Raw genomic sequence first — 25,064 nt, forward strand, 5'->3', positions numbered from 1 at the left:
TGTTTCTACAGTACTTCTTTCCTCGCCTTGGGAAAAGGAAAGATGGTTATTTTTCTTTACCTCGCATGTCCTACGAGGGTGTTTTCAAATGTTTGTATGCCAGAGTTTGAGTAGCATAACACTTAAAACAGTGAGTTTGAATGACAATTATTTTTTGCTGAAGCTTGAACCCCACTTTGGAATAGTATCTTGCCTTCAACAAGTCTTTGTTAAATCTGAACTTACAGTATCTACCTGACTTCTGGCTATAAAGCTAAACCTAAATACTTCACTTTTTAAAAGATACATCTTTAATATAGTTTTTGCCTTATGTAGACTTACTTATACAGTATCATTTCCTTTGTTAACTTAGTTTCCAAGATGTGAACTTCCAAGTTAAATGTCGGTTTTATTAAATACTTTAGTATTTTAAAATTGAAAATCCATATAATAAGTAAAGCACATTGTTCATTCATTTTTCACAAACTTTATCCTAGCAATTATTATATGTGTTCTGGTTCATGTCTGGATATTTCCCCAACACCTTATGCAGTTCTAGGGCTTTTTTGAAGTGATTGAATTTAGAGTGTATGATGTTGGGATTACAAGTGTATGATCAGTAAATCACTCCACTGATTGGTTTGGCATAGTTCTGTGTAAAATTAAGGTTTGAGTGCTACCCCCATCCTAGGGCAGGTAGCCTACATACAATATAAGGTACAGAGGCTTGTCTCCCTTTCCTTCTTGGTTTTGCTACCTTGTTGGCGCCATGGACTATTTTCCTCTGTGAAGGCCTTCTGCCAAGGTACACTGCCTTGGAGCCAGTCAATTATGGACTGAAACATCTACAAACTGTAAGCTAAATAAACCTTTTTTAACTCTGGGTGATGGTCATTTTGTCTCAGCAACAAGTAACTAAGACAATATGAATTGAATCTATATATTTTATGAGTTACTGAGTTTTCACTTCTTTCTTGTCAACCCAGAGCTTTTTGGGGACAGGTTTTAATGGAAAGATTATAAAATAAGTCTCAAAAGGCTGGGTTTCTGAAATCACCAACTTTTTTATAGCTTCTAAAGAATAACTCAACTAATAAATGCAAAGCAGTTCAGTTTCATGTACTGAAAATACGTGAACTCATTTAGTTTGTTTAATATGGTAGAAATTGATTGTTCACATGGAAATTTAAATTTAAAAATATGCTGAATTAATAGTACTTTTTAATAATTGCCCTCATCTAGTTGCTAATATAATTGTCAAAGCAAGAAGCAATAGTACACCAACAGAAAAGGAACAAGCAAAATACATTAGTAAGTGCTTATATATGGGGATTTCCATTGGAAAACAAATGAAAAAACTGTTATAAATAAAACTTTCATAAGCAATAGAAATTCTGTTAAAACAGTAAAGACATTCAATTATATGTCATGTTATATAATTACTATGCATAACTGGCCAAATTGAAAAGATAGAATAAATAATTTAATAATAGTAGTACCTATATAGAAAATACTCTGGAGTAAGATTAAAAAGTATTGTGTAAAATGTATATGAATAAAACTTTAAAATGCTACTAAAATACAAAAAAAGCTTTAGTAAATAGAAATAAGTAATCCTCTTTTGGTTTGGAAAATTTAATGCAGAACATGTCAGTTTTATCTGCAAGAATTTTAGAATTGAGTTTTTAAATCTCAATATTTTAACAGCACAAATCAAATGCATATTTATAGGGAAATTGACCAAAAAAAGTGGAAGTTAGTATGCAAAGATAAAATACAATACAAAAAACATAAAGTACAAAAAAATGTAACAAAACTCCAATAATTAAAGCAGTTGTTACTTAAAGTAATATGACAGATTAATAGAACACTACTGAGAGTTCACAAATTAACTCACAAGTACTTGATATTATAACAGCTAATGCCATATACAAATAAAGTAGAAGCATGGGCTGATGCATGTGTGCAGTTCCAGCTTTTTAAGAGGCTGAAGCAGGAAGACCATTTGAGATTCCCCCGGAATTCAAGATCAGCCTTGGAAATGTTGTAAGACCCCATCTCAGAAAAACAAGTGAAGTTATGTTAGTATGATACAATAAATGTAGATTCAAATGGTACCTACTTGGTAAAAATGAAGTTGGGAGTTATATCTCATATTCAGATCCATATTTGTCACAGAAGAATCAAAAATTTATTCCTTGGTTGATGGGTATTTGGGTTGTTTCCAAGATTTAGTATTACAAACTGCTGCTATAAATGATAAGATGTTTATAATTCTTTCAGGAAGATGTCCAAGAGGAAGATTGCTGGGTCAGTTGTTCCTTTGACCTCTAGTTTTTTGAGGAATCTCTAAATTGATTTCTACAGTAGCTGCACGAGTCTGTACCACCACCAGCAATGGAAAAGGGTTCCTTTTTCCTCACAGACCTGGCAGCAATTTTTTAATATGATTTCTTGCTAATGGCCATTATTTCTGGAGTGAGATAAATCTCAACGTTGTTGTAATTTGCATCTCTCAAATGGCCAGTAATGATGAACATTTTTTTCATTTATTTATTATTCATATTTCTTTACTGGAGAAGCGCATCTTCATCTCAGATGTCCATGATTGGATTGGATCTTTAAATTTGGATCTTCCATTTTTTTCCAATTATTTGTATGTTGTAGATATCAGTCCCTTGTCTGAGGGACCACTGTTTAAAATTTTTTGCCATTCTGTGAGTTGTCTTTTCATTCTATAGGTAAATTCTTTTGCTATACAAAACTTTTTAATGGAATGAAATTTCATTTGTTGATTCTGTGTAGTATTTCTTATGTGATGAGGGTTTTGTTCGTGAAATCTTTGCCTACACCTATGTCTTTAAAAGTATTATATCCTTTTTCTCTTCCAGCAAATTTAGTATTTCCACATTGGGAAACAAAGCTTTGTAAATGAGGAGAGGAAGATGAGTTGAAGGGATGGAAGGAGACTGGGAAATAAAAGAGAAAACAGTGTATATCACATATAGGTACAAATTCCCAAAATGAATGTGACATTGTGTACATCTAAATTCTAGCAGTAAACTATTAAAATAAAAGAAAAATGAAAAATTTAAAGTAACAACCAATAAATTTCAAAAATAGTGTAAGACAAAGTATTACCAGGAAGTTAATTGTCACAAATGTAGCAAAGGGCTGTTTCCTTTAGTATATAAGTATTTTTCATAAGTCAATAGATCAATATATGTATTAACAAGGAACTTGAGCAGTCATTCCTTAGAAATATGCATGATTTATGAAAATATGAAAACAAACCCATAATTGCTTGACTATAAAAATGATAATAAATAGGAAATAATTTTTGTCAACAAGATTGACAAAAATATAAAATCTTGAATCAAAAGAGTTTTTCATGCCAAGTTTGTGATGCAGTAAACTATGAACTCACTCAAGTAATTTTACATTAGCTTTGAAAATTTAAAATACTCATACACTAAATCCACTAATTCAATGTCTAGGAATTTATCCTTCAATAAACTCTCCTATGGGGAAAATGTAATGTGGGTAAATTTTTTTAAATTGCAGCATTGTTTCAAATTGCATGATGTTGGAGACAGTGTAACTGTACATTACTATGGCATGTTTCAAATAAATAGTGATAATGGTACATAATATATCTTGTACGTGAGTGTACATATTTCCCCCAAATAAGACCAGTTCTTTTAATTTTTGCTTCAAAAAACACAATAAAGTTTTTCAAAAATGTATTAGTTTTTTTATGAACAGCAAACACATTTATTTGTGTAAAACAATCTACACTGATTTATCAGTTCGTGTACAATGCACATTTCAGCATAATTCTGGAATTCAGAACTCTTTTTGAGTTGCTTGAGTGTTAATTTGTACTACCAGTAGGTGGCGCATGCCTACCAATAAGTTCCTAAAGGGTCCCAAGAAAGTTTTGAACAGCTTTTCAATTCCCTTGACTCACTGAGTTTTATTTTAACTCTGTCACATTGGTTTTTCTCAATAGGTACATTTTCTTAGCTAGTTCTTTAATTCTATTCCTAGAGGGAATATTATAGAAACTTTTTTGCGAAATTTAAGTGCTTAGGTGATTTTTCATTTTAATTTATTTTACATTCTGATAGTATTACAGTGGCAAAAATGTCTTAAATATACAACAGCTAGCTTAGATATTAAAATAATTTAAAATTTTCAGTGTTAATAAATTTAGCAATCCTATGTTTCTTTTTCCTTAAAAATTATTTTTATTTATGGATTCTGTATACCAAAATGTATAGTTTCATTCTCTGAAATAATGTTGTATAGATATTACATAGATTTAATGTGTAAAAGTTGAATTATACACATGAGAGAAAGGTATGATTATGGAAATATGGTAAATATAGATTCATATAATGAATATATTTTTTATTCATTCTATTATATATGTTAATTCATAATACATGCTAAAGTTCTCTAAAGAAAATAGTGGCAAGAATTTTATAAATTATAGTATTTTAAAATATTATATAAACTTTCTTGAAAAGTTTTTTTTAAATTGTAAAAAGCTACAGAATCCTAATTTTTATAGTAATTTTCATCCTAGAGTTTTTTTATTCTATATTGTAAAAGTTAAATGAATATTTAGGCAATATGCTGTATCTAAGCAGATTAACTCTTGATTTGTTATTATCCCAAAGAAGTGTCATCTATTTTCATTTATTACTCTTCCAATTGTATGATATATCTATTGTTAATATTTGCATTTTACAGATAAGCCATGGCAATAAAGTTTAACAAAAGTATATAAATTTGCCAATATCTGCCATTACAAAAAACTAAATACATATAGAATTAATTCTTGTAATAAACTTGGTTTTTTCATTTGCTACTGCTTCAACACTAATGCTCTATCACTTAAAAGGATGTCAAACCTTTTGCACAACAAAAAAAATTACTAACAGAGTAAAAAGACAACCCACAGAGTGGGAAAAAAATAAAGCTAGTATTCTCACAGACAAAAGACTTGTATCTATAGTACATAAAGAATTGAAAAAAATCAGAACCCCCTACATTCAAAGATGCAGTTCATAAATTGGCATTTGAGATGAATATGCATTTCTCAGATGAATAAGACAAGACAATAAATGCATGAAAAAATGTTCAGTGTCATTGATCATTTGAGAGATGCAAATGAAAAGAACTGAGATTCCCTCTCACCCCAGAAAGAATGACTGTCATCAAAAACATCTACCAATAACAAATGCTGGAGTGGCTGCGGAGAAAAGGAACCCTTCTCTACTGTTGATGGGAATGTAGGCTGGTGCAACCACTAGGAAAATCAGTGCGGAGGTTTCTCTAAAAACTAGGAATAGAGGTCCCATTCGAACCAGCTATCCCTCTTGAGTATCTTTCCAGAAGGATTAAAAACATATCACAGTGATATATGTGCAAACATGTTTGTAACGACACAATGTGTAATAGCTAAATCTTGGAAACAACCCAGATTTCCAACAACCTAGGAATGGATAAAAAAGAAGTGGGTTTAAAATATCTATATCTATATATCTCTATCTCTATCTCTATCTCTATCTCTATCTATATCTATGTATATCTAACTTAGCCATAAAGAAAAACGTGAGACTTTTATAGGAAAATGGATGCAACTTGAGACCATGCTCATAAGTTAAATTAATCAGACCAGTATGTGTAAAGAAACATCATATTGTCTCACTAGTGTAAAAAAAATGAACAAGTAAATAGGATTTAAATGTACAATAGATATTGGGAAGAAAGAAACTAGTCAAAAGAAAAGACAAACTGTGATGGGGAAAAGGAGAGGAAGAAAGGGAAAAGAAAAAATACACATATACAAGATAGATAAGGTCATTATACATCTAGTGCTTTTTAGTTTCTTAAAAAGAATGTTTTATGCTAATAATGTTAGGATAAGGTATCTTGCCTGTATCTCATATTCTGAACAACAGCTACAAATATAGTACATAATATATCAACTATTGTAATGATCCAACTACCTGATTTGAAACTTGGTTTCATTATTACGTTTATCTTTCTTTTTTTTTTCTCATTTCTTTAAAATAAAATTAAAATAAAATAAAAAAGTATGTCAATATTATTCTAATAACATACGTGGAAAATCGACCACTTTGTCATAGAGTTTTAACCTGTTGTAACTTCCTAAGTAAAAGATAAATCATATTATAATTTTACCTTATTTAAAAAAGCGTTTGACCCTTTTAGCTATTAGTGTCTCATAGTCCTACAATTTTGCTAAATTTAGTAATACAATCAGACACTAAAGTCTAAATGATACATAATAGTCCAGTTGTATTTAGTTTTAGCTCAATAGAGTTAAATCAAATGTGATTTTAAAAGAAAATTTTGTTTTAAAAATATATCTTATTTTTCTGTATTTATATAGCCAGAAAAATGTACGAATAAAAAGAAATGGTACAAAAGTGCCCTACAAGAAGCACACCTACTGTACGGATATTCTCCTGATAAGAGACTGGAAGTATGCTACCTATCGAAACAGAGTATGTTAAGTTTTTTATTTTTTCTACCACACAATAAGGACTTATTTATATAGATATATGTAATCTAAAATATATTTGTGAATGAAAAATTCTCTGTCTCTCTTCATAGAGAAATTCTATATCTGTCTCCAGTGGAAATCATTTTTGTATAAATTATAGCATGTATTTTGTTCTTTGAAACTGTATTTAATGATTAAACATACTCTTAGTTTAAATACCGTGTTGTAATTAATGCTTCTGGTCATCTTTACTCATAGACTACATAGGTCCTCTTGGCCTTTCAAAAGCATGTACATATTTCAAAATTAGATTCTATAACTTTAAATTCTGTTCCTAGTGACAGTTTTGCGAGAATATGTATTTTTCAGAACATAGTATTTTCAAAATATTTTGCTTTTAAATAAATTCAAGGCAGGGATAAAATATAAGCTTAAACTTTTAAAAGTAAGTAAAATTCTGTAACATTTTGGGTCATTTTCAAATACGGTTCTCTTGAATCATAATGTTACAGTTTATAGACAGCTTCTTAATCTGAAAGAGTACAGTAGATATAATGCTCTAAGAGATTATTATTTCACATAAAGATAGTAATTTTCAATAAACCTAAGTATATTTCCAGTTTGTCTGATTAGTGAATCTAATGAGTTTGTATTTTACAAGACCCCTTCTCATTACCTAAATTGTTAAAGAGAGTGCTGCTGTCTGGGGTGATCTGGCTTTAGTGGGGACTGAATTTTAAAGTCACACTAATACTTGCTCCCTTCTAAAGATCTGATACATATTTTCAATAAATATATACGTGAAAACATTGCATTTGAGAAAAAGTAAGTAAACTTTTTCTCAAATGCAATGTTAAACCTACTACCTCAAGTTGGGTTTAAAGCAGGTAATCACATTTGTTAAGAGAGGAAGAAGAATGATAAGCACACACACTGGTTTACTCTGAGACCAGGAGAGGAGACATTTATTACCACAAATGTGATTTTATTCTTTGTGCTGAAAACAGAATGTCTCTGTTTATTAGCAATAAAATTTGAACTCACTCTCTCGTCACAAATACAGTTTTATGCCTGGCACAGAGTATGTACAGGTTCCTTAGTTTAACCTTAATAGACTTTCAAACATTTCATTTTTAAAGCATTAATACCTTTAAATAGTAGAGTAAGTAGTTTTTAAAGTTATATCTATTTTGCTCTAGCAGTAGACTTATTCTCTCAGTAAGCTCAGAAGCACCTCCTGGCGATCATGCCAGGCTATTGTACCTTGTGTCCTTCAGCATTCTCCCCTACCCGGAGAACCCCATTCAGGGGGGATTATCTTCCAATTAGTTTTGCAATAATAGCTCATTTTCTTTGTCTGATGAGTTTTACATTTTTACCTTATATAACCCAGGCTGATTCTTGAGAGCCATAAACTTAATTACTTTCATTTTTCCCTTGGGTAGCCAAAGTGGAGGGACATGGACAGCCTTCTCAGAGTTCAAACTTTGCCCGAATGGGTGCAAAAGGCATCATGGTTCCTATTCACCATCTCTAATCACTTAAGCATTGGGTCTGCTTTGCCTCCATACTGGATTATGGTACAGTATTCAGATTCTTATCATATTTAAGAACTCATGCATGTTGGCACACATGTGATCCCAGATACCATGGAGGCTGAGTCAGGAAGATGGTAAGTTTGAGACCAGTCTGGGAAGGATAGTAAGTTCCTGCCTCTAAAAAAATTAAGTTCCATCAATGAATGTAGGCTGGGGGTATAGCTCAGGGTTCTTCCTGGGTTCAGTCCCCATTATTGGGAAGAGGAAGAAGTAGTTTAGAAAAGTAGTTAGCTACTGTTCTGCTGATTCATGAAAATGGTGATGTAAGGGTAACATTTCATTTATCCCATCAACTTTGAAGATTTCTTCACCTATAAATGTCTCACTACAACTTGGAAATAATTTCTACTAATATGCAGCCCTTTTTCTTTCTACCCAGTGAAACTGGCATACCATTATGTTTAATTTACCTGTTTCATTATTGAAATATTCAGGGTCATTAAATGATTTGTAAACAAAAATCTGATTATAACAAATTTCAAAGTTCAGGCCACATGATTTAGATGTTCTATTTTTGTTGTTTTAATTATTGTTTCCACTAATCAACTCATCTACTGGGCTTAAAACTTTTTATTTTTTTTATTTTATAGGATCATTCAATATAATCATGTTTTTAAAAATATAGGTTGTTACCTATGTAATTTAGAGTGTACTTTCATGGTTTTATGTTATTTGCAAAAACATTTACCTACAGTTCATTTTTTTCATTGTTGTTTTAATTTGCAATTCCCTAATTATATGTGCTGCTGAATATTCTTTAATATGCTTAATTTTCACCTTTATGTTTTCTCTGGTGAAATGTCAATTCATATCTGTTGTTCATTTTTAAATTAGGCTGTTCATTTTCTTATTTTAAAATTTTAAGTATCAAATGTGTGTTTTGCAAATATTTCTCACAGTCTCTGGTGAGTCGTTTTATTTTCTTGATAGAGTCTTTCCAGAAGGATGTGTTTGTTTTTAATGAAATCTAGGTTAACATATTTTTCATGGAACAACCCTTTTTGTTCTATTTAAAATTCATTGCCATGCCCATGGTCACTCAGATTTTCTGTTATTGTGGCAGTTAGTTTGCTGTCACTATTGCAAAATAGCTGAGGTAATTAACTTATAACCGGAAAAGACTGATGCATTTTAGATTTTTTTTTTTTTTTTTTTGTCTTTTTCCTTTTTATCGGTACCAGGGATCGAACTCACAACTGCCTGCTTGCAAGGCAGGCACTTATGCCGCTGAGCTAAATCCCCAGCCCTGCATTTTAGATTTTATAGTCTATTGCTTTTAAGCCTCAGGGTGGCAGTGACAGGGAATACATTATAAAACAAACTACCCACTTCATGACTCAGAACAAACGAAAAGACCTAGAGACTCCAATCTACTTTGAAGCCATGTCCCCATTTCCTTGAAGACCTTTCTCAAGTCATCTCCTCCTACATTCTCCCAAAATCACCACCCTGAGGACAAATCCTTTGATACAACAAAGACCAAAAACTATAGCAGTTATCTTCTAAAAGTTTTACTTTTGATATTTGGACATATACTATTACGAGTATTATGAGTTTGTTTTCATAAAGGTTGTAAGGTTCTTGTCTTACATTTGTGTGTTTGTGAAGGGTCAATTTTCTCAGCATTATTTCTTGAAAAGATTGTATTTTTGCCACATTGTTCCTTTGTCAAAAATCTGTTGACTATAATTATATGGGTCAATTTGTGAGCTTTCTATTCTGTCCCATTGATCTATTTGTGTACCATACTATTTTGATTACTATAGTTTTATACTAAGTCTTAATGTTGGTTCAGGTCAATTCTCCAACATTGTTATTTTGCAAAATTCAGTAGATTCTTCTGGTTTTTTTTTTTCCCCTCAACACATACACTTTAGAATCAACTTTTTTTTATTTACAAAATGCTGACATTTTGATTAGGATTGCACTAAATCTATAGATTCAATTGGAAAGAATTAGCATCTCAATGAATGTAACTATTCATTAACATTAATGTCTCCATATTTGTTAGGTTTATAACTTCTTTCATCATAATTTAATATTTTTATTTAGATATTTTTGTATAAGATTTGTTACATTTATGCTTAAGTATTTTATTTTGGGGATGCTAATGTAAATGATAATTTGTCTTCAAATTCCAGTTGTTCATTGCTGTTGTATAGGAAAGCTATTGACTTTTGCATATTAACTTTGTACCTGACAATCTTGTGATAATCAAGGTTGATTCTAGGATTCCTTTTTCCTTTTTGTCAATTGTTTTGGATTTTCTACATAGATAATTATGCCATTTTTGGGCAAACACATTATTTCTTCCTTCTAAAACTTTATAGGTTTATCTTTGCTCTTGACGTATTGCATCAATCACAAATCCCAGCATGATGCTGAAATGAGTGAATAGAGGGAACAGTTTTCAGTAGTTTTGGATTTTAGCAAAAAACTTCTTGTTTACCACCATTAACTGTGTTGCTATCTTTAGGCTATTTGTAGATGTTCTTCATAAATTTGATTAAGTTGCAGACTTTTTCTAGTTTTCTGAGAGTTTATATCACTTTATAGATGTTAGTTTTTTCAGTGCTTTTCCTATGTCTATTGATATGATAATGTGAATTATCTCTTTTTGATCAGTGTATTAGTTACTTTTCTCTCATTGCTGAGACAAAATACAGGAACATTTTGAAAGCAGGGTAGAATTAGAAATCTTGTGTTATAAGGTACTTTTACTATCCATGAAGGAATATAATTATTTGTAAGTGGATTTGGGTTTGTTGTAAATGCATACTGCAAATGCTAAGGCAACTACCAAAAATGTTTTTAAAAATATAATTGATATACTAAGAGGAAAGAAAAGATAATTATTTAAAATAATCAAAACAACAAAAGGCAGAAAAAGAGTGGAAAGCCAAATTAATAACAGAAAAGAAGGGAAACAAATACAAAATAGTAACAAATGCAGTAGACATTAAACTCATGGTATCCGTAATCACATTAAACATCACCTACTGCAGAGTTAGCATTAATGAAAAATGTAGGGTTAGCAGTATTAATTTCAGAGTTAGAGACTTCAGATGAAGGAAAGTTGCTTATAAGCATAGGATATATACAAAAGATAAATAATCAAGTGAATTTTTGCTCTTAATATATATTTTGAATAAACTTCTTACCTATTAGATCAATTAAGAATAAGACAAATAAAAATTTGTTATTTCCTTTGCATTCATTCATTCTGTGATGCATTTTTTTTTTTTTTTTTTTTTTTTGGTATTTTTACCGGTACCAGGGATCGAACTCATGACTGCCTGCTTGCAAGGCAGGCGCTTATGCCACTGAGCTAAATCCCCAGCCCCTGTGATGCATTTTCTTGATGAAGCTCTGAATCCTATTTAATTCTAATAAGGCAGGTCTACTGGCAACAAATTACCCCAATTTTTGTTTGTTCAGGAAAACCTATTTGTCTTTTACTTTTGAAGGATAATTTTCCAGACTATAGAATTTTAAATTGGTGGGTTTTTTCCCCTGTCAATACTAAATAATTTACTTCACTTTCTTACTGCTTGAGAACTTTTGGAGGTCAATTGAATGTAATTTTATTTTTGCTGTTTTATGAGTAAGATTTTCCCCTCTGGATTTCCTCAGTATTTTGGTCCTTATCTTTCATTTCCTACAGTTTGAGTAAAATATAGTTAAGTGTGGATTTGTTGCCATTTGTTTTACTTAACGTTCTGTAAATTTCCTGGACCCATGGTTTGACATGTCTTGTTGAGACAAAATACTTGATGCCAGAAATGAAGGAAGGAAAGGTTTATTTACCTTACAGTCTTTGGAGGTTTCATTCCATACTCAGCTGGCTCCAAGGCAGGCTGAGGGGCAGCCATTCATGGTGGCCACAAGTGACAAGAGTGAAAGGGGCGAATCACACCGCCTTCCCTCTCCTATGTCGTAGGCCGATTGCCTGCCGCTGGGCAGGTGCAGCACTCACACCACCAGTCCCAGCACTAGACAATGAACCGCACATGCTAGACTTCATGATGGCATGAGGCTTAGGAGGCCATCCAAACACAAACCATAACGACATCTGGCAGTCAGTTTTTCAAATCTTTATTTCTATTGCTTTTTCTCTTTATTTTCATCCTGGTATTATATATGTGTTACACTTTTGAAGTTATCTCATAGTTCTTGAGCTGTCTCTGTCTCTTTCTCTTTCTCTTTCTTTTTCTCTTTCTTTTTCTCTGTCTCTGTCTGTCTGTCTGTCTCTTATGTATTTTTGGTTTTTCAAAGACAGATTCTTGTTATCTAGCCTGGGACAAACTTCAACTTTCTATGTAGCCCAGGCTGCCCTTGAAGTCATAGTCCTCCTGAATCAGCTTCTACGGCAGTGGGATTGCAAGTGAGAGGCACCATAGCTGGCTTCTCACCATGCCTGGCTTCTCTCATTGTTCTTCCCCAGATGCTTTTTTCTTTGTTTTTCCGTTTTGTTAGTTGCTTGTTAGTACGTTCTCAGGTGCATGGATTCTTTCCTCAGCTATGTTGGGGCTACTGATGAACTAACTCATCAAACACATTGTTCATTTCTTTTACAGTGCTTTTGTTCCTCTAGTATTTCTGTTCTATTTGTCTTAAACATTCTATCCCTTCACTTATATTACCCCATCTGTTTTTCATGTTGTCTGTTTTTAACATTGGCACATTTGGCATATGATAGCATTGTTTTAAATTCCTAATTAATCATTTCACCACATCTATCATATATGGATCTAAGTCTGAAGTTTCTCTAAATTTTAAAATGTTTCCTGGTTTTTCACTTTTAGTATGCCTTATAATAATTTTTTATTGTGAGTTACACATGATGTACTGGGCAATAGAAACTGCAGTTTTAAGCCTTTAGTAGTAACATAGTGACAAAGCATGTGGAAGAGGAGACATTCTATATTCCTATAGTTTGGTCTCAGTTCTAGACCATGAACTTTATATGTACATTATTTTTCTTTTTCTTCCCCTCTTTTAGTAGAAAATCAGGGCTACAATAGGATATTTTGTTTCCCTTAGGTTAGTTAGACTCTGAAAAACACCTCAGTACATTAGACTATGGTAAAATAGTTTCATCTGAGGTTTTTCATATAGATTAGTTATGTAAGATGTGATTCTCTGTTTTTGTATCTCTCCAAATTTGGGGACAAAAGTTTACTCTTTGACCTCAATTCTCTGAGAAATCTAAAACTTTTTTTTCTGTTTGTTTGGCTTTTTTTTGTACTTTAATCAAAATGGTTTATTTTAAAAATATAGTTTTAAATATTTAAATTTTAGTTTTAAAAACAAACATGAGGATGAAAAACTATGCTAAGTTGTAGCATATTTTTCAAAATAAAACTGCAATTAATATTCAAATCTTCAAGCTTGAAATTTCATAAAGAATTTTCTTTTGAGGTGGTAGTAGTAATTCTTACGCCACTCCATATCACTTATGTGTTTTAAAAAACTGTAGAAGCAAGGCACAGTGACACACGTCTGTAATCCCAACACTTGGGAAGCTGAGGCAGAAGGATTGTTGAAAGTTTAAGAACATCCTGGGCTACAAAGTGAACTCAAAGCCAGCTTGAACTGCATAGTGACACCTTGTTTTAAAAAGACAAACAAACAAACAGAGCACCAAACAGAAAACAAAAAGAAGGAAAACAGTGGAACCTGCAGCATGCAAGGTTGTGCAAAGCACTGCTACACTGTGAAAAAATATTCCACCTATAAAGAACGTTGTTACAGGCATGGTTCATAGCAGTACATTTTCTTGTATGTAACTTATGGAAAAAAGTTAAAACAAAATTTCAAAACAAAATAATAGAATAACAAAAGTTAATACATTACACATTGTTATCTTTAAAAGAGTTGCTTGAGGTACAAGACATGGGCATAAATTTCTGCAATCAGTGTTACAACAAATCTTCCTTTTTAATGAACTAAGAGGCAGTAATAGTGTAACTGACTTATATTTTTTCCCTTTACTGACTTTCTTTTCTGCTTTCACTGATCCTAGTTTGTTTTTCCTTTCTTCCTATTTCACAATATCTATTAATACATTTTAGACTTTATTTACTCTCTAAATTTCTCTACTAGGGAGACAATATGATGTTTATATACGTGAGTCTGATTTATTTCACTTATGAGTGTGGTTTCAAGTTGCATCCAATTTATCTTTCTTTATAGCTGAGTAGTGCCCTATTGTATAAAAAGTTCACATCTTTTTTTTTTTTAATCCATTCCTCGGTTGATGGGCATTTGGGTTGTTTCCAAGATCTAACTATTACAGATTGTGCTACTACAAATATAAATACATATGTATCACTGTGGTATGATGACTTTTAAAGATACCCAGAAGGGGAATAGCTGGATCAAGTGAAACCTCTAATTATAGTTTTTTGAGAAATCCTCAAACTGATTTCCATAATGGTTGTATCAGAGTACCCTCTCACCAATGGAGAATCAATGGAGAAGGGTTCCTCTTTCACCACAGCTGTGCCATCATTTGTTATTGGTTGATTTTTTTGATGATAGCCATTCTTTCTGGAGTGAAATAGAATCTCAGTGTTGTTTTAATTTGCATCTCTCAAATGATCAATAATGTTGAATGTTTTTTCATATATTTATTTGCCATTTGTATTTCTTCATCTGAGAAGTATGTGTTTATCTCAGATGCCCATTTTTGGATTGGGTCTTTGACTTTGGGGGTGCTGATATTTTCAGTTTTTATATGTTGTAAATAGTCCTTTGTCTGAGGGAAAGTTGGCTAATTTTCTTTTCCATTCCATGGATTATCTTTTCACTTTGTTGATTTCTTTTGCTGTGCAAAATCTTATTCTTTAAAGTATTTCCCATGAAGTCTATGTTTGTTCATGAACTCTACCTACCTCTGCGTTTTCAAGATTTCTACCTACTTTCTCTTCCAATAGATTTATTTTTTCTGTTTTAATATTTAGATCTTTGATTCTTCATGACTTAAGTGCATGTTTATAGACACAGGTCTAATTTTAGTTTTCAGCATGTAGAGAACCAATTTTTCCAGCATCATTTATTAAACAGGCCATCTTTCTTTCAGGAAACATACTTGGGCCCTTTGTCAAAGAGAAGATGGCTAAGTGTGTTTGTAGTTATTAGTGCATCTTGTAATTTGTTCTGCTGGTCCTCGGGTCTCTTTTTTTTGCCAAAACTATGCTGATTTTATCACAGTACCTTTGCAGGACAATTTCAAGTCAGGGACTGTGATGCTTTCTGCCTTGCCTTTGTTACCCAGGATTGCCTTTGCTATACTAGGTCTCTTCTGGTTCCAGATGAATTTTAGAAATCTTTTCCCTAGTTCTGTGAGATATATTAATGGTATTTTGATTGGAATTGCAATAAATCCATATATCAATTTTGGGAGCATAGGCATTTTTACTATCGGCTATTTCCATGAGGAAGGGATGTCTTTCCATTTAAATGATATTTTCTTTAATCTTTTTCAGAGTGTTACAGTTTTCCATATACAGATCCTTTACTTCCTTTGTTAAATTGATTTCTAAGTATTTCATTTTTTTGGATGCCATTCTAAAAGGTGTGGTTTCCCTCATTTCTCTCTTGGTGAGTTTGTTGTTTGTGTATAGAAATATTAATGATTTTTGGGAGTTCATTTTGTGCCCTGCTTCGCTACTGAATTTGGTTATAAATCTAGAAGTCCTTTGGGGTCTTTTATGTATAATACCATGTCATCTGCAAATAATGGTAATTTAACTTCTTCCTTTCCTATCCTTGTTCTGTTTATTTTTCTCTCTTGTCTAATTGCTCTGGGTAGTGTTGCCAGAAGTACGAGTGGTGATAGTGAACACTGTTGCCTTGTTCCTGATTTCAGAGTGAAAACTTTTGGGTTTTGTCCACTTAGTGTGCTGTTGACTGCTGGTTAGTTGTAAATGGATTTTATCAGAATTTTCTGGAGGGTTTTTTTTTTTAAATCATGAATGGTGTTATACTTTTTCCAGAACTTTTCTGCATCTATTCAGATGATTGTATGATTTTTTGTCTTTATTCTGTTGATATGGTATATTACATTTATTGATTTGTGTATGTTGAACCATATGTGCATTTCTGGGATAAATACTACTTCCCATAGTATTAAATCTTCTAGATGATTTTCTGAATTCTGTTTGCTAGTATCTTATTGAGGATTTATTAGTCTTCAGTGTGTTAATTTCTCCTCTGATCTTTATAATTTCTTCCCTTGTATGTGCTTTTGGCTTAGCCTGTTCTTCTTCTAGAAGTTTGAGGTTAAACATTAAGTTGTTTATCTGCATTTGCTCTGTTTTCCTGATATGGGTATTTACTGCCATAAATTTCCCACAACTTTCATTGTGTCTCAAAACTTCCAGTATTTTCATTATCATTCAACCATAAAAGATATTTAATTTCTTCTTTAATTTAATCTGTGGCCCACTGATTGTTTACCAGGGTGCTGTTTAATTTCCATGTATTATTGAAGTTTCTGTGATTTCTTTTGCCATGGATTTCCAATTTCACTTCATTGTGATCTGATAGTATGCATGGGATAATTTCAATTTTCTTGCATTTACTTAAGCATCTCATATGAGCCAATATATGGTCTGTTTTGGAGAGCATCCCATGTGCAGCTGAGAAGAATGTGTATGCTGATATTGTGGGGTAGAATACTCTGTAGATACTACTAAGTCCTTTTGTTCAAAAGTTTGATTTAGTTCTAATATTTCATTATTGATTTTTTGTCTATTTGATCTGTCTTTTTGTGACAAGGTTTTATTGAGGCCCCCCAATACAATTCTATTAGGGCTTATTTGATTTTTATGTCCATTAGTGATTGCTTTATATAATTGGGTGCACTGATATTTGTTGCATATATATATTTATGTTTATTACCTCTTCCTCTTGGATTGTTCCCTTTATTAGGATGTAGTGACCTTCTGTATATCTTTTTAATCTGTCTTGGATTGAAATTCACTTTGTTTTCAAATAGTGTAGCTACCTCTGCTTTTTTCTGATTTCCTGTCACATGGAGTATTGTTTCTGTCCTTTAACTTTAAATCTATCACTTTCCTTTTGAATTAAATTTATTTCTTGTATGCAGCATATTGTTGGATCTTGCTTCTTGATCGATTCTGCCAGTCTGTGTCTTGTGACTGGTGAATTGAGACGATTAACATTGATGATGATAACTGATATATATTGACTTATCCTTGCCATGTGATTTTTCCTGTTGAGGGCTCCCCCATTTTCCCTCCTACCTCTAATTGTTTGACTTCCCTGAATGATTCCTTCTGTTGGGCTTCATGAGGCTGTACTTCTTACTACCTCTTTCTAGAATGTTCTCCAGAACATTTTGGAGTGCTGATTTGGTGGTCATAAATTTCCTCAAATGTTCTTTGTCTTGAAAGTATCTTACTTCTCCATTAATTTTGAAAGATAGTTTTGTGTGGTACATCAATCTTGGCTGAAAGTTCTTTTCCTTTAGCATTTAGAGTGCTTCACTCTAAGCTGTCCTTGACTTGAGAGTTTGTGCTGAGAAGTCAGCTGTAATTCTGATGGGCTTTCCTTTATAGGTGATTTTTTTTTCCTCTAACAGCTTTTAGGATTCTATTTTTGTGTTTTATTTCTGGAATCTTGACTGTGATATTCCTGGCTGTAGATTTTTTTTTAATCATTGCTAATTGTAGTTCTGTATGTCTTACTTATTTGTATGTCAAATTGTTTTTCTCTACCAGGAAAGTTTTCTATCATGATGTCTGCAAACAGGGTTTTTTTTTTTAATGTCATTTGTGGTATCTCGTGCATGTTTACTGACTCCAATTAACCTTAAGTTTTTCTTCTTTGTTTCATTTAGCAGCTGCTGGATTGATTTCTTGTGTTTCCTTGCTAGCTTTGAGAAATCCTTTTTTTTTTTTTTTCCTGCTCATTAACTGCAAACCTGTCTTCAACATCTGTGATCCCATCCTCACATTGGCCTAATCTATTTGGAATACTTTCAATGGAGGTTTTATTCTCTTGGATATCTGCTTGAGTCTGCTTTAGGGATTCCATTTCTTTTCTGTGCTGAGGTTTCGTAGTGTTCTTCAGCTTATCAATTTTCTTGTCTGTGTTTGATCTAATGTTGCTAAGCGTGGTGTACATTTTGGTACTCTCTGTAATATCTGAGATTATTTCTGATTTCAGTTTTTCCAGAGTCTCATTCAGTTACTTTGTTGTTACCACTTCAGGATTGCTTCCTGGGGGGCTTTTGGATTGTCCCACCTCATTGCCCACTGGATTTGGCTTTGGTGAACTGTATGTCTGGGGTTGCATTTTGCTAAAGTGTCTTCTCATTTTATCTTCTTTTTTTAAAAGTTTAATTCATGGGGTGATGCCTATAAGTTGCCTATGGTAGGTTGCTTTATTGGTAGTTTTAGGACCCTTAGGTGATGACTAATTCTCCGAGGTATATTCCAGGGGTAGCTGGCTTCTAGGTTTTGAATCTGTTGGAAGCTCTTACCTCTTAAGTTTGTTGGATATGAGAAGTTGTTGCTTGTTTAACCTAGTTCCTTATTCTTTGGCACTGTGCCACAGTATTTTCTGTAACCCTAAGTCTCAGTCATGGAATACCAAGACCAACCTCTTTCTAGAACCGTTATGTCAATTTTAGATATAGTGATATGAATAGCATCAAGCACAGTCTGTAAAATGCAAACTGAGCTAACCCTTGATTTGCAACTTTTAATCGTGTGAACTGGATTTGTGATTATATAACAAAATGTAAAACAGACCAGATAATTATATGCAGTACAAAATGCTTAATGTGTGAATTTTGCTTTCAGATGTTAAACTTTAAAATAGATTAAGGAGAAAATAGAGAAGTGGAAGAAGAGAAAGAGCTTAGAAGTAAGGTTAGAGGACAAAGGGGAAATCATGCCACCTTTGGGAAACTGGTGTGGAAGACTGATGGAAAAGAGAGATAAAAGCAATAAAAGAAAGGACAGAACAGAACCACATCCACAAAGAGGTTAGTAACGATGAAGGAGAAGGAGAAAAAAGAAAAAGAAAAGAATATGAAAAACAAACAATCAAAAACCAAAAAGCAAAAGCAGCCCACCTCCAGGATTCTCTCTGGCCTCATGAGTAGACATCCTATGCAGACAGAGTCCTGAATCATGGCAATGTATCTTGGAAAGCCAGCAGTACCTTTTGATGGGTAGTAGATAATCTCTATAGGTCTGCCAGGAGACAAGATTCATTGGGCTTGCTGCAGTCCAAGCAGTTTCCTTGGGTCTGAACCCAGCTAGGAGCTTCTAGGTGAGGCCCCAGGATTAGCTCAGTGTCACAAGCACTTGCCTGGCAAGCTGGCAGAAGTTCCGGGTTCTGAGCTTTGCCAGCCCAACTCTAAGATGGCTTCTGGCTCATGCCTCCCGTAGGAGAACCAAGTCCTTTGCACTCACCACCAGCCAGTGAAGTTCTTGTCTGCTGCTCCCTTCCACTGCCACCTATCTGCGGAGGTCTCCAGGGCCATTAGCCATCACTGTCACAATCACTGTGTGTGCATCCGCAAGTTGAAACAGCTCCTCTCTCATAGTGAGTCCTGTCTCAGGTTGAAGGCACCACCAGCTACTGCCTTCTTGTTCACTGAAATTTTTCTTTTCACTCTCTGGGAGCTTGAGTACACATTTCAGATTCTTCCTGGGTCTATGGGATCCACTTCCCTCTTTCTTGTCTTCCTCAATTAGGCTGTATGAGGAAGGATGACCATGCAAGCTTTGTGAACACAGAAATAAGGGCAGAAGAGAAAGAGTAAAGGAGTAACCAAGGGATTACTGAATTTGACCAGAAAAATTAGAGAGACTGTTCACTGATACAAAAGAATGAATAAGTATAGAGAAGTAAATTGTATAAAGGGGGAAAGATGATTAGATTAGGACAAAAATATAGACAAAAACCAAAAAGGAAAAGGAATGGGAAACAAATCAGTAAAAAGAAGATAAATATAATAAAATTTAAAAAAATTCCTGTGCTGTCCAACCAGGGCTCCGAACTACTAGTTAAAAGTACCAAGTCTGTAGTAGCTTGTGCTGAATTTGAGGCTGGTCTTGGCCTCCGCATGTGGGAACCTTGGGCCAGTACTTTTTGTATGTCCTTAGGGTCTCTCACTCTTTACTCTGTTTCTCCTGGTGGTGTCTCTCTCCGTTACTGTTACCCATCTCGGCTGTGGTCTGTAACTTCCCTATCAGATGGGGAAGTGTTGTGGGGTGCCTTTCTGTTCCTACATCCATCAACACACTGACATACCAGAGCTGCACCATCCCAAGGTATAACGCTGTTTGATTCCCTGTTCCTTTCTAAGCACAGGTCATGAGGTAGGGCTTAACTGTTATATTTACTATGTACCGCTGCAAACTTTAATGTTGTGTCTGGCATTCCCAGTTAGAGCTCTGGTACATAAAAGTAATGGAAAGAAAAGAAAAAAGAAAGGAAAAGAAAAATAAAAGAGACAAAATCAAAAGAAAAGGAAAAAACAAAACAGAAAAAAAGGGGAAACCAGCTGGTAATCAGGGAAGGAACATTTTATGTCTGCAAAATTACTGCTAGACTCTACATTTCTGGTTTGGAGAAAGGCAGCAAAGGACTATCCTAGGTCTATTCTGTATTGTTTGATTTAGCCTCACTATTTTAGACATCTTTTCTTCTTCTTCTTCTTCTCCTTTTTCTTTTAATATTCCAAGTAGGCCACACAATTGTCCTGATCCAGAAGCCCACTCTGGCAGCTGATGGGCAGGCTAGCAGTTTTATGAAGTCCTTTATTTTACTTTGCTTGATCTATGAGTATCTTATGTAAGATCTATTTCAGTTCTAGGGTGTACATCTCTCCCCTTTCTTCCAGTTACCTGTGTTTTAGTTGAATTCCTCTGAATAGCCCTGAATGAGGTGCCTTCTCTATTTAGCCATGTTGTCTCCTCTGTTTAGCTTTTAGTATGTTGGGATCAAATGGCACATCCTAATTTCCTCTGATTCCATACCAGAAGCTGGACTGCTTTTTATCTTTTTAAGGAAATGCTTTCATTTGTCACATTTAAAGAAGAATGAATTAATCAAGTTTTTCAGGGGGCTTGAGTGGGAAAGCTTTAAAATCCTATTAAAAGAAAGAAGCCATTGAATTATGTTAATATTTGTATTCTTCTCTAATATGACTGTAAATAAAGAATTATCATATTATTCTGAGTCATGAGGTATAACTACCTCTACTCATTTAGAAAATTTCATTTACTACCTGCTGCTCTTCATTTGTACTTTAAAAATATGACTTGTATGTTACTCAGAGGATAAGTAAGAGTTCATTATCAAAATTTGCCTTTTATGTTAACTGTTTTTCACTTGTAATGGGGAGGACACCGACATGAAGAGATTTCTAGGGATAGGAAATTAAATCTTTCTTAATAGGGAAAATTCAATTTTAGATTTTTAATGATTAATATTGCTGAAGGTGAAAGTGAACCTACTGTTATTAATAGAAAAATCTGTAGTAATCAGAATATTTTAAGTATTACATCAGAATATTTCTTAGATGTTTTAAAATCTTTGTGGTTGGTACTCCCTGAGATACTTTTCATTTATTGGGAGATGATTCCATATCTTTTGAACATAAAAATATTCTTGAAAAAAGTTTGATATTTTTGTTCTCAATTCATTTCCATACTGCAGATTTTATATATGAGTAATATATTTTCAGCTGAAATGCAAATTATCCATTCTTTATGCTTCCATTAACTTCCTATCTTCCAAAGGGCTTAATTGAACACCTTGTTACTTTTTAAAGTTTTTAAAATTTCAGTTTTAAATATTTATTAGTACCAGTATTTCATCATCATTTTTATTCTTGCTAGAGGTCTTGAAAAGAAAAATTACATCTTTTTCAGAACAAAACAATTTATTCTATCTTCTAATTACAATAAAGTTTCACAGATCTCATTTATAATCAAACATACATTGTAGAATTTCATATTTTTTCATATATCCTGAAACATTTTGTTGTTTTCTTATTATTCATCTATTATTTACAACTGTACTGAGAAGACTAAAATAATTACATTAAGTAATAATATAATTATCTTTAAAAGATGATATGAATGAAATGTATCATAATTATAATATAGATTAGAAATGTCCCTCAAAAGTTCTATTCCCAACAGAGTAAAAAGGAAACCCATGAATTTTTAAAAAATCTTAGTCAACTGTCCATCAGACAAAGGACTTCTGTCTAAAACATATAAAGAATTAAAAAAAATCAGAACCCTGAAATTCAAAGATCCAATCCAAAAATGGGCATCTGAAATGAATGTATAGTTCTCAGATAAAGAAATACAAATGATAAGTAAATACATGAAAAAATGTTCAGCATCATTGGTCATTAGAGAAATGAAAATTAAAACTACACTGAGATTCCATCTCACTCCAGAAAGAATGGCCAGAATCAAGAAAACTACCAACAACAAATGCTGGAAAGGCTTAAGGGGAAAAGGAATTCTCCTGCACTGTTGGTGGGAGTGTAGACTGGTGCAACCCCTGTGGAGATCAGTCTGGAGGTTCCTCAGAAAGCTGGGATTAGAAGTCCCATTCGACCTAGCTATTCCCCTTGTAGGCATATTCCCAGAACTGAAAACATCATATCACAGTGATATATGTGCACCCATGTTTATAGCAGCATAATTTGTAATAGCCAGATCTTGGAACCAACCTAAATGCCCATCAACTAAGGAATGGATAAAAATGTTGTGGGTTTTTTTTATACAATGGAGTACTGCTCATCTATAAAGTAAATGGATGGAACTCAAAACCGTACTCATACGTAAAATAAATCAAGCTCACATATGTATGTACATATTTACATATGTAAATACCGTATTGTCTCCCTACTGTAAGAAATGGTAAGAGTACATATGATACAAAACCCTCAATAAATACAGTGAAAGGATAAGAATCTGCTGAAAGGTGAAAAAAATATCTTAGAGAAAAGGAGCAAAAGAAAAGGAAGGGAAAAGAAACAATACCTAAATTTGTGTAAAGATACTTAGGATGACTAAGATGACTGTACTACAAATTCTGTAAGTTCTTGGGACAAAACATTCATAGGATTGGAACACTTTTGCATATTAGTGTCTGGTGATCTGAGGAACTCTTGAAGATCATTATGTAAAATAACCCTAGTTATGTTCCTACCACCTTGTTTTGGAGGCCTATATTGTCATTGTTTTGGGCTGTTTGCTATTATTATTTATTTGTCTTTTTTGTTTCTTGTCTTTCTAGTAATCTATTTTGTTTTTCCCTCTAATACAGAAAGGATAGGTATACATGTAGAGGCTTATATATGCATAGAACTTCTCCTAAACAGTTTACAAGAATCGATTATGTTATGCATGATGAAAAGAACAGCTACTTTGAAGACATTATGATATCCATTGCTGATTCCATATCGCCGTACTGTGGAATCCAATAATGCTTTTATTCTTTGTTTAGAGTGGTTTTAGTCTGTTTTATATTTTTTCATTTCAACATACATAAAGGTATGAACAGCTATTTTGAAGAGAATAAGAGACATTATGGCAGCCATTGTTGATTTTCCTACTGTCTAGTTTTGAAGGCCTATATGCCTTCATTACTCTTTCTGATCAGTTTTATACTATTCTGTTTTGTATGAATTCACTATGTGTGAAGATATAGACAACTGTTGAGAAAAAAGACAAGACATTATGGTAGCCACTATAGATCTTCTGTTGTCTTGCTTTGAAATCTGTGTCACTTACATTGTTTTCTTCTGATCTGCTTTGTTCTGTTTTGTTATGTTTAGTTTTACCCTTTTTAAAAATTAAAAAAAAATCCTGTATGCTCAGAGTTGGGATTTTGGAAGATGATTGAATCTTGGAGGCATATATTCATCAGTGAATAGCTCATGGCTACAAGTGCTGCAAGAAAATAGTCTCTGGTCTCTGGACTGAAAAGTCAGGTTTCTCCAGGTGTGCTTTGTACCTGTCTCTCTCCTCAGCTCTCCCTGCTTTCTGCCTCCTGGCTACCAGGTAGCAAGCACTTGTCCACCATGCACTTCACTATACTGTTCCTTCCATGAGCCAACCAACCATGCTGCAGAAACTAAACCCACTTTAAAGTGTGAGTCCAACAAACCTCTCTTTTAAATTGACGATATTGAATATTTTGTTCTGTGACAGGAAAGTGATTAAAAGAAGAACTAAACTATTTTCCCTCTTACATCCACATACCTCATAATGTCTTTATTAGTTAAAATGTAATTGATACTTATTTATCTATTTATTGGATATTAGTTTAGGAACTTTATTTACATGAATTGTATTACTTAAATCTCTCGATGAACAATAAGGTAATAATTATTACCCCTTGTTGATTAATAAGTAAAATGAAAATCTGAGAACATTGACATTGTTTTGTATCTTACATCATCTAGTATAATAGCATACACTAAGTAATGCTTGATAAATATGTATATGTTTGTTTGATATATTTTAATAGGTTATATTAATTTGATCAGCAAGTGGGTATTTCAGATTCATGTAAGAATTTGGATAAAAATCAATGTATATTTATTAGAAATTATAAATGATATCCAAAACTTACATATACAATTTTATCTCTGGCATTGAGGAATATCCCAGTTTTATATAAGTACTTTCACTTAGACATGACATATTGAAATATCCAATACGAGGAAAAAAATTTCTGTGGCCTATTGTAACTATGCATTAGCCAACAGAACTGGGGCTTTCTACTAGTTGCAGGAACCATTTGTAATGGTGGATAGTCTTGTTTATTCATCAGTAGGGAGAAAGGCTATTCTAGGCAAAAGGGTCATCTAAGCCCATAAATAGATATGGGACATACTTTATTTGTAGTGTGCATAGGATAATCAAGTT

The 25,064-nt window shown here is 33.0% G+C and overlaps 1 protein-coding gene across 1 annotated transcript in view; it reads left to right on the forward strand.

Annotated features, from left to right (window-relative positions):
• The window catches only part of Zcwpw2 (zinc finger CW-type and PWWP domain containing 2), a 180,626-nt gene that overhangs the window by 105,595 nt on the left and 49,967 nt on the right, over positions 1-25,064 (forward strand). Inside the window, exon 4 of the mRNA XM_063257073.1 lies at positions 6,407-6,521. Within this exon, the coding sequence (XP_063113143.1) occupies positions 6,407-6,521 (115 nt within the window). The remainder of the gene's footprint in view (positions 1-6,406; positions 6,522-25,064) is intronic.

The sequence above is a fragment of the Cavia porcellus genome, unplaced genomic scaffold (assembly GCF_034190915.1).
Source record: "Cavia porcellus strain 051 isolate PalLab524CR breed Dunkin Hartley unplaced genomic scaffold, mCavPor4.1 scaffold_10, whole genome shotgun sequence".
Lineage (NCBI taxonomy): Eukaryota > Metazoa > Chordata > Mammalia > Rodentia > Caviidae > Cavia > Cavia porcellus.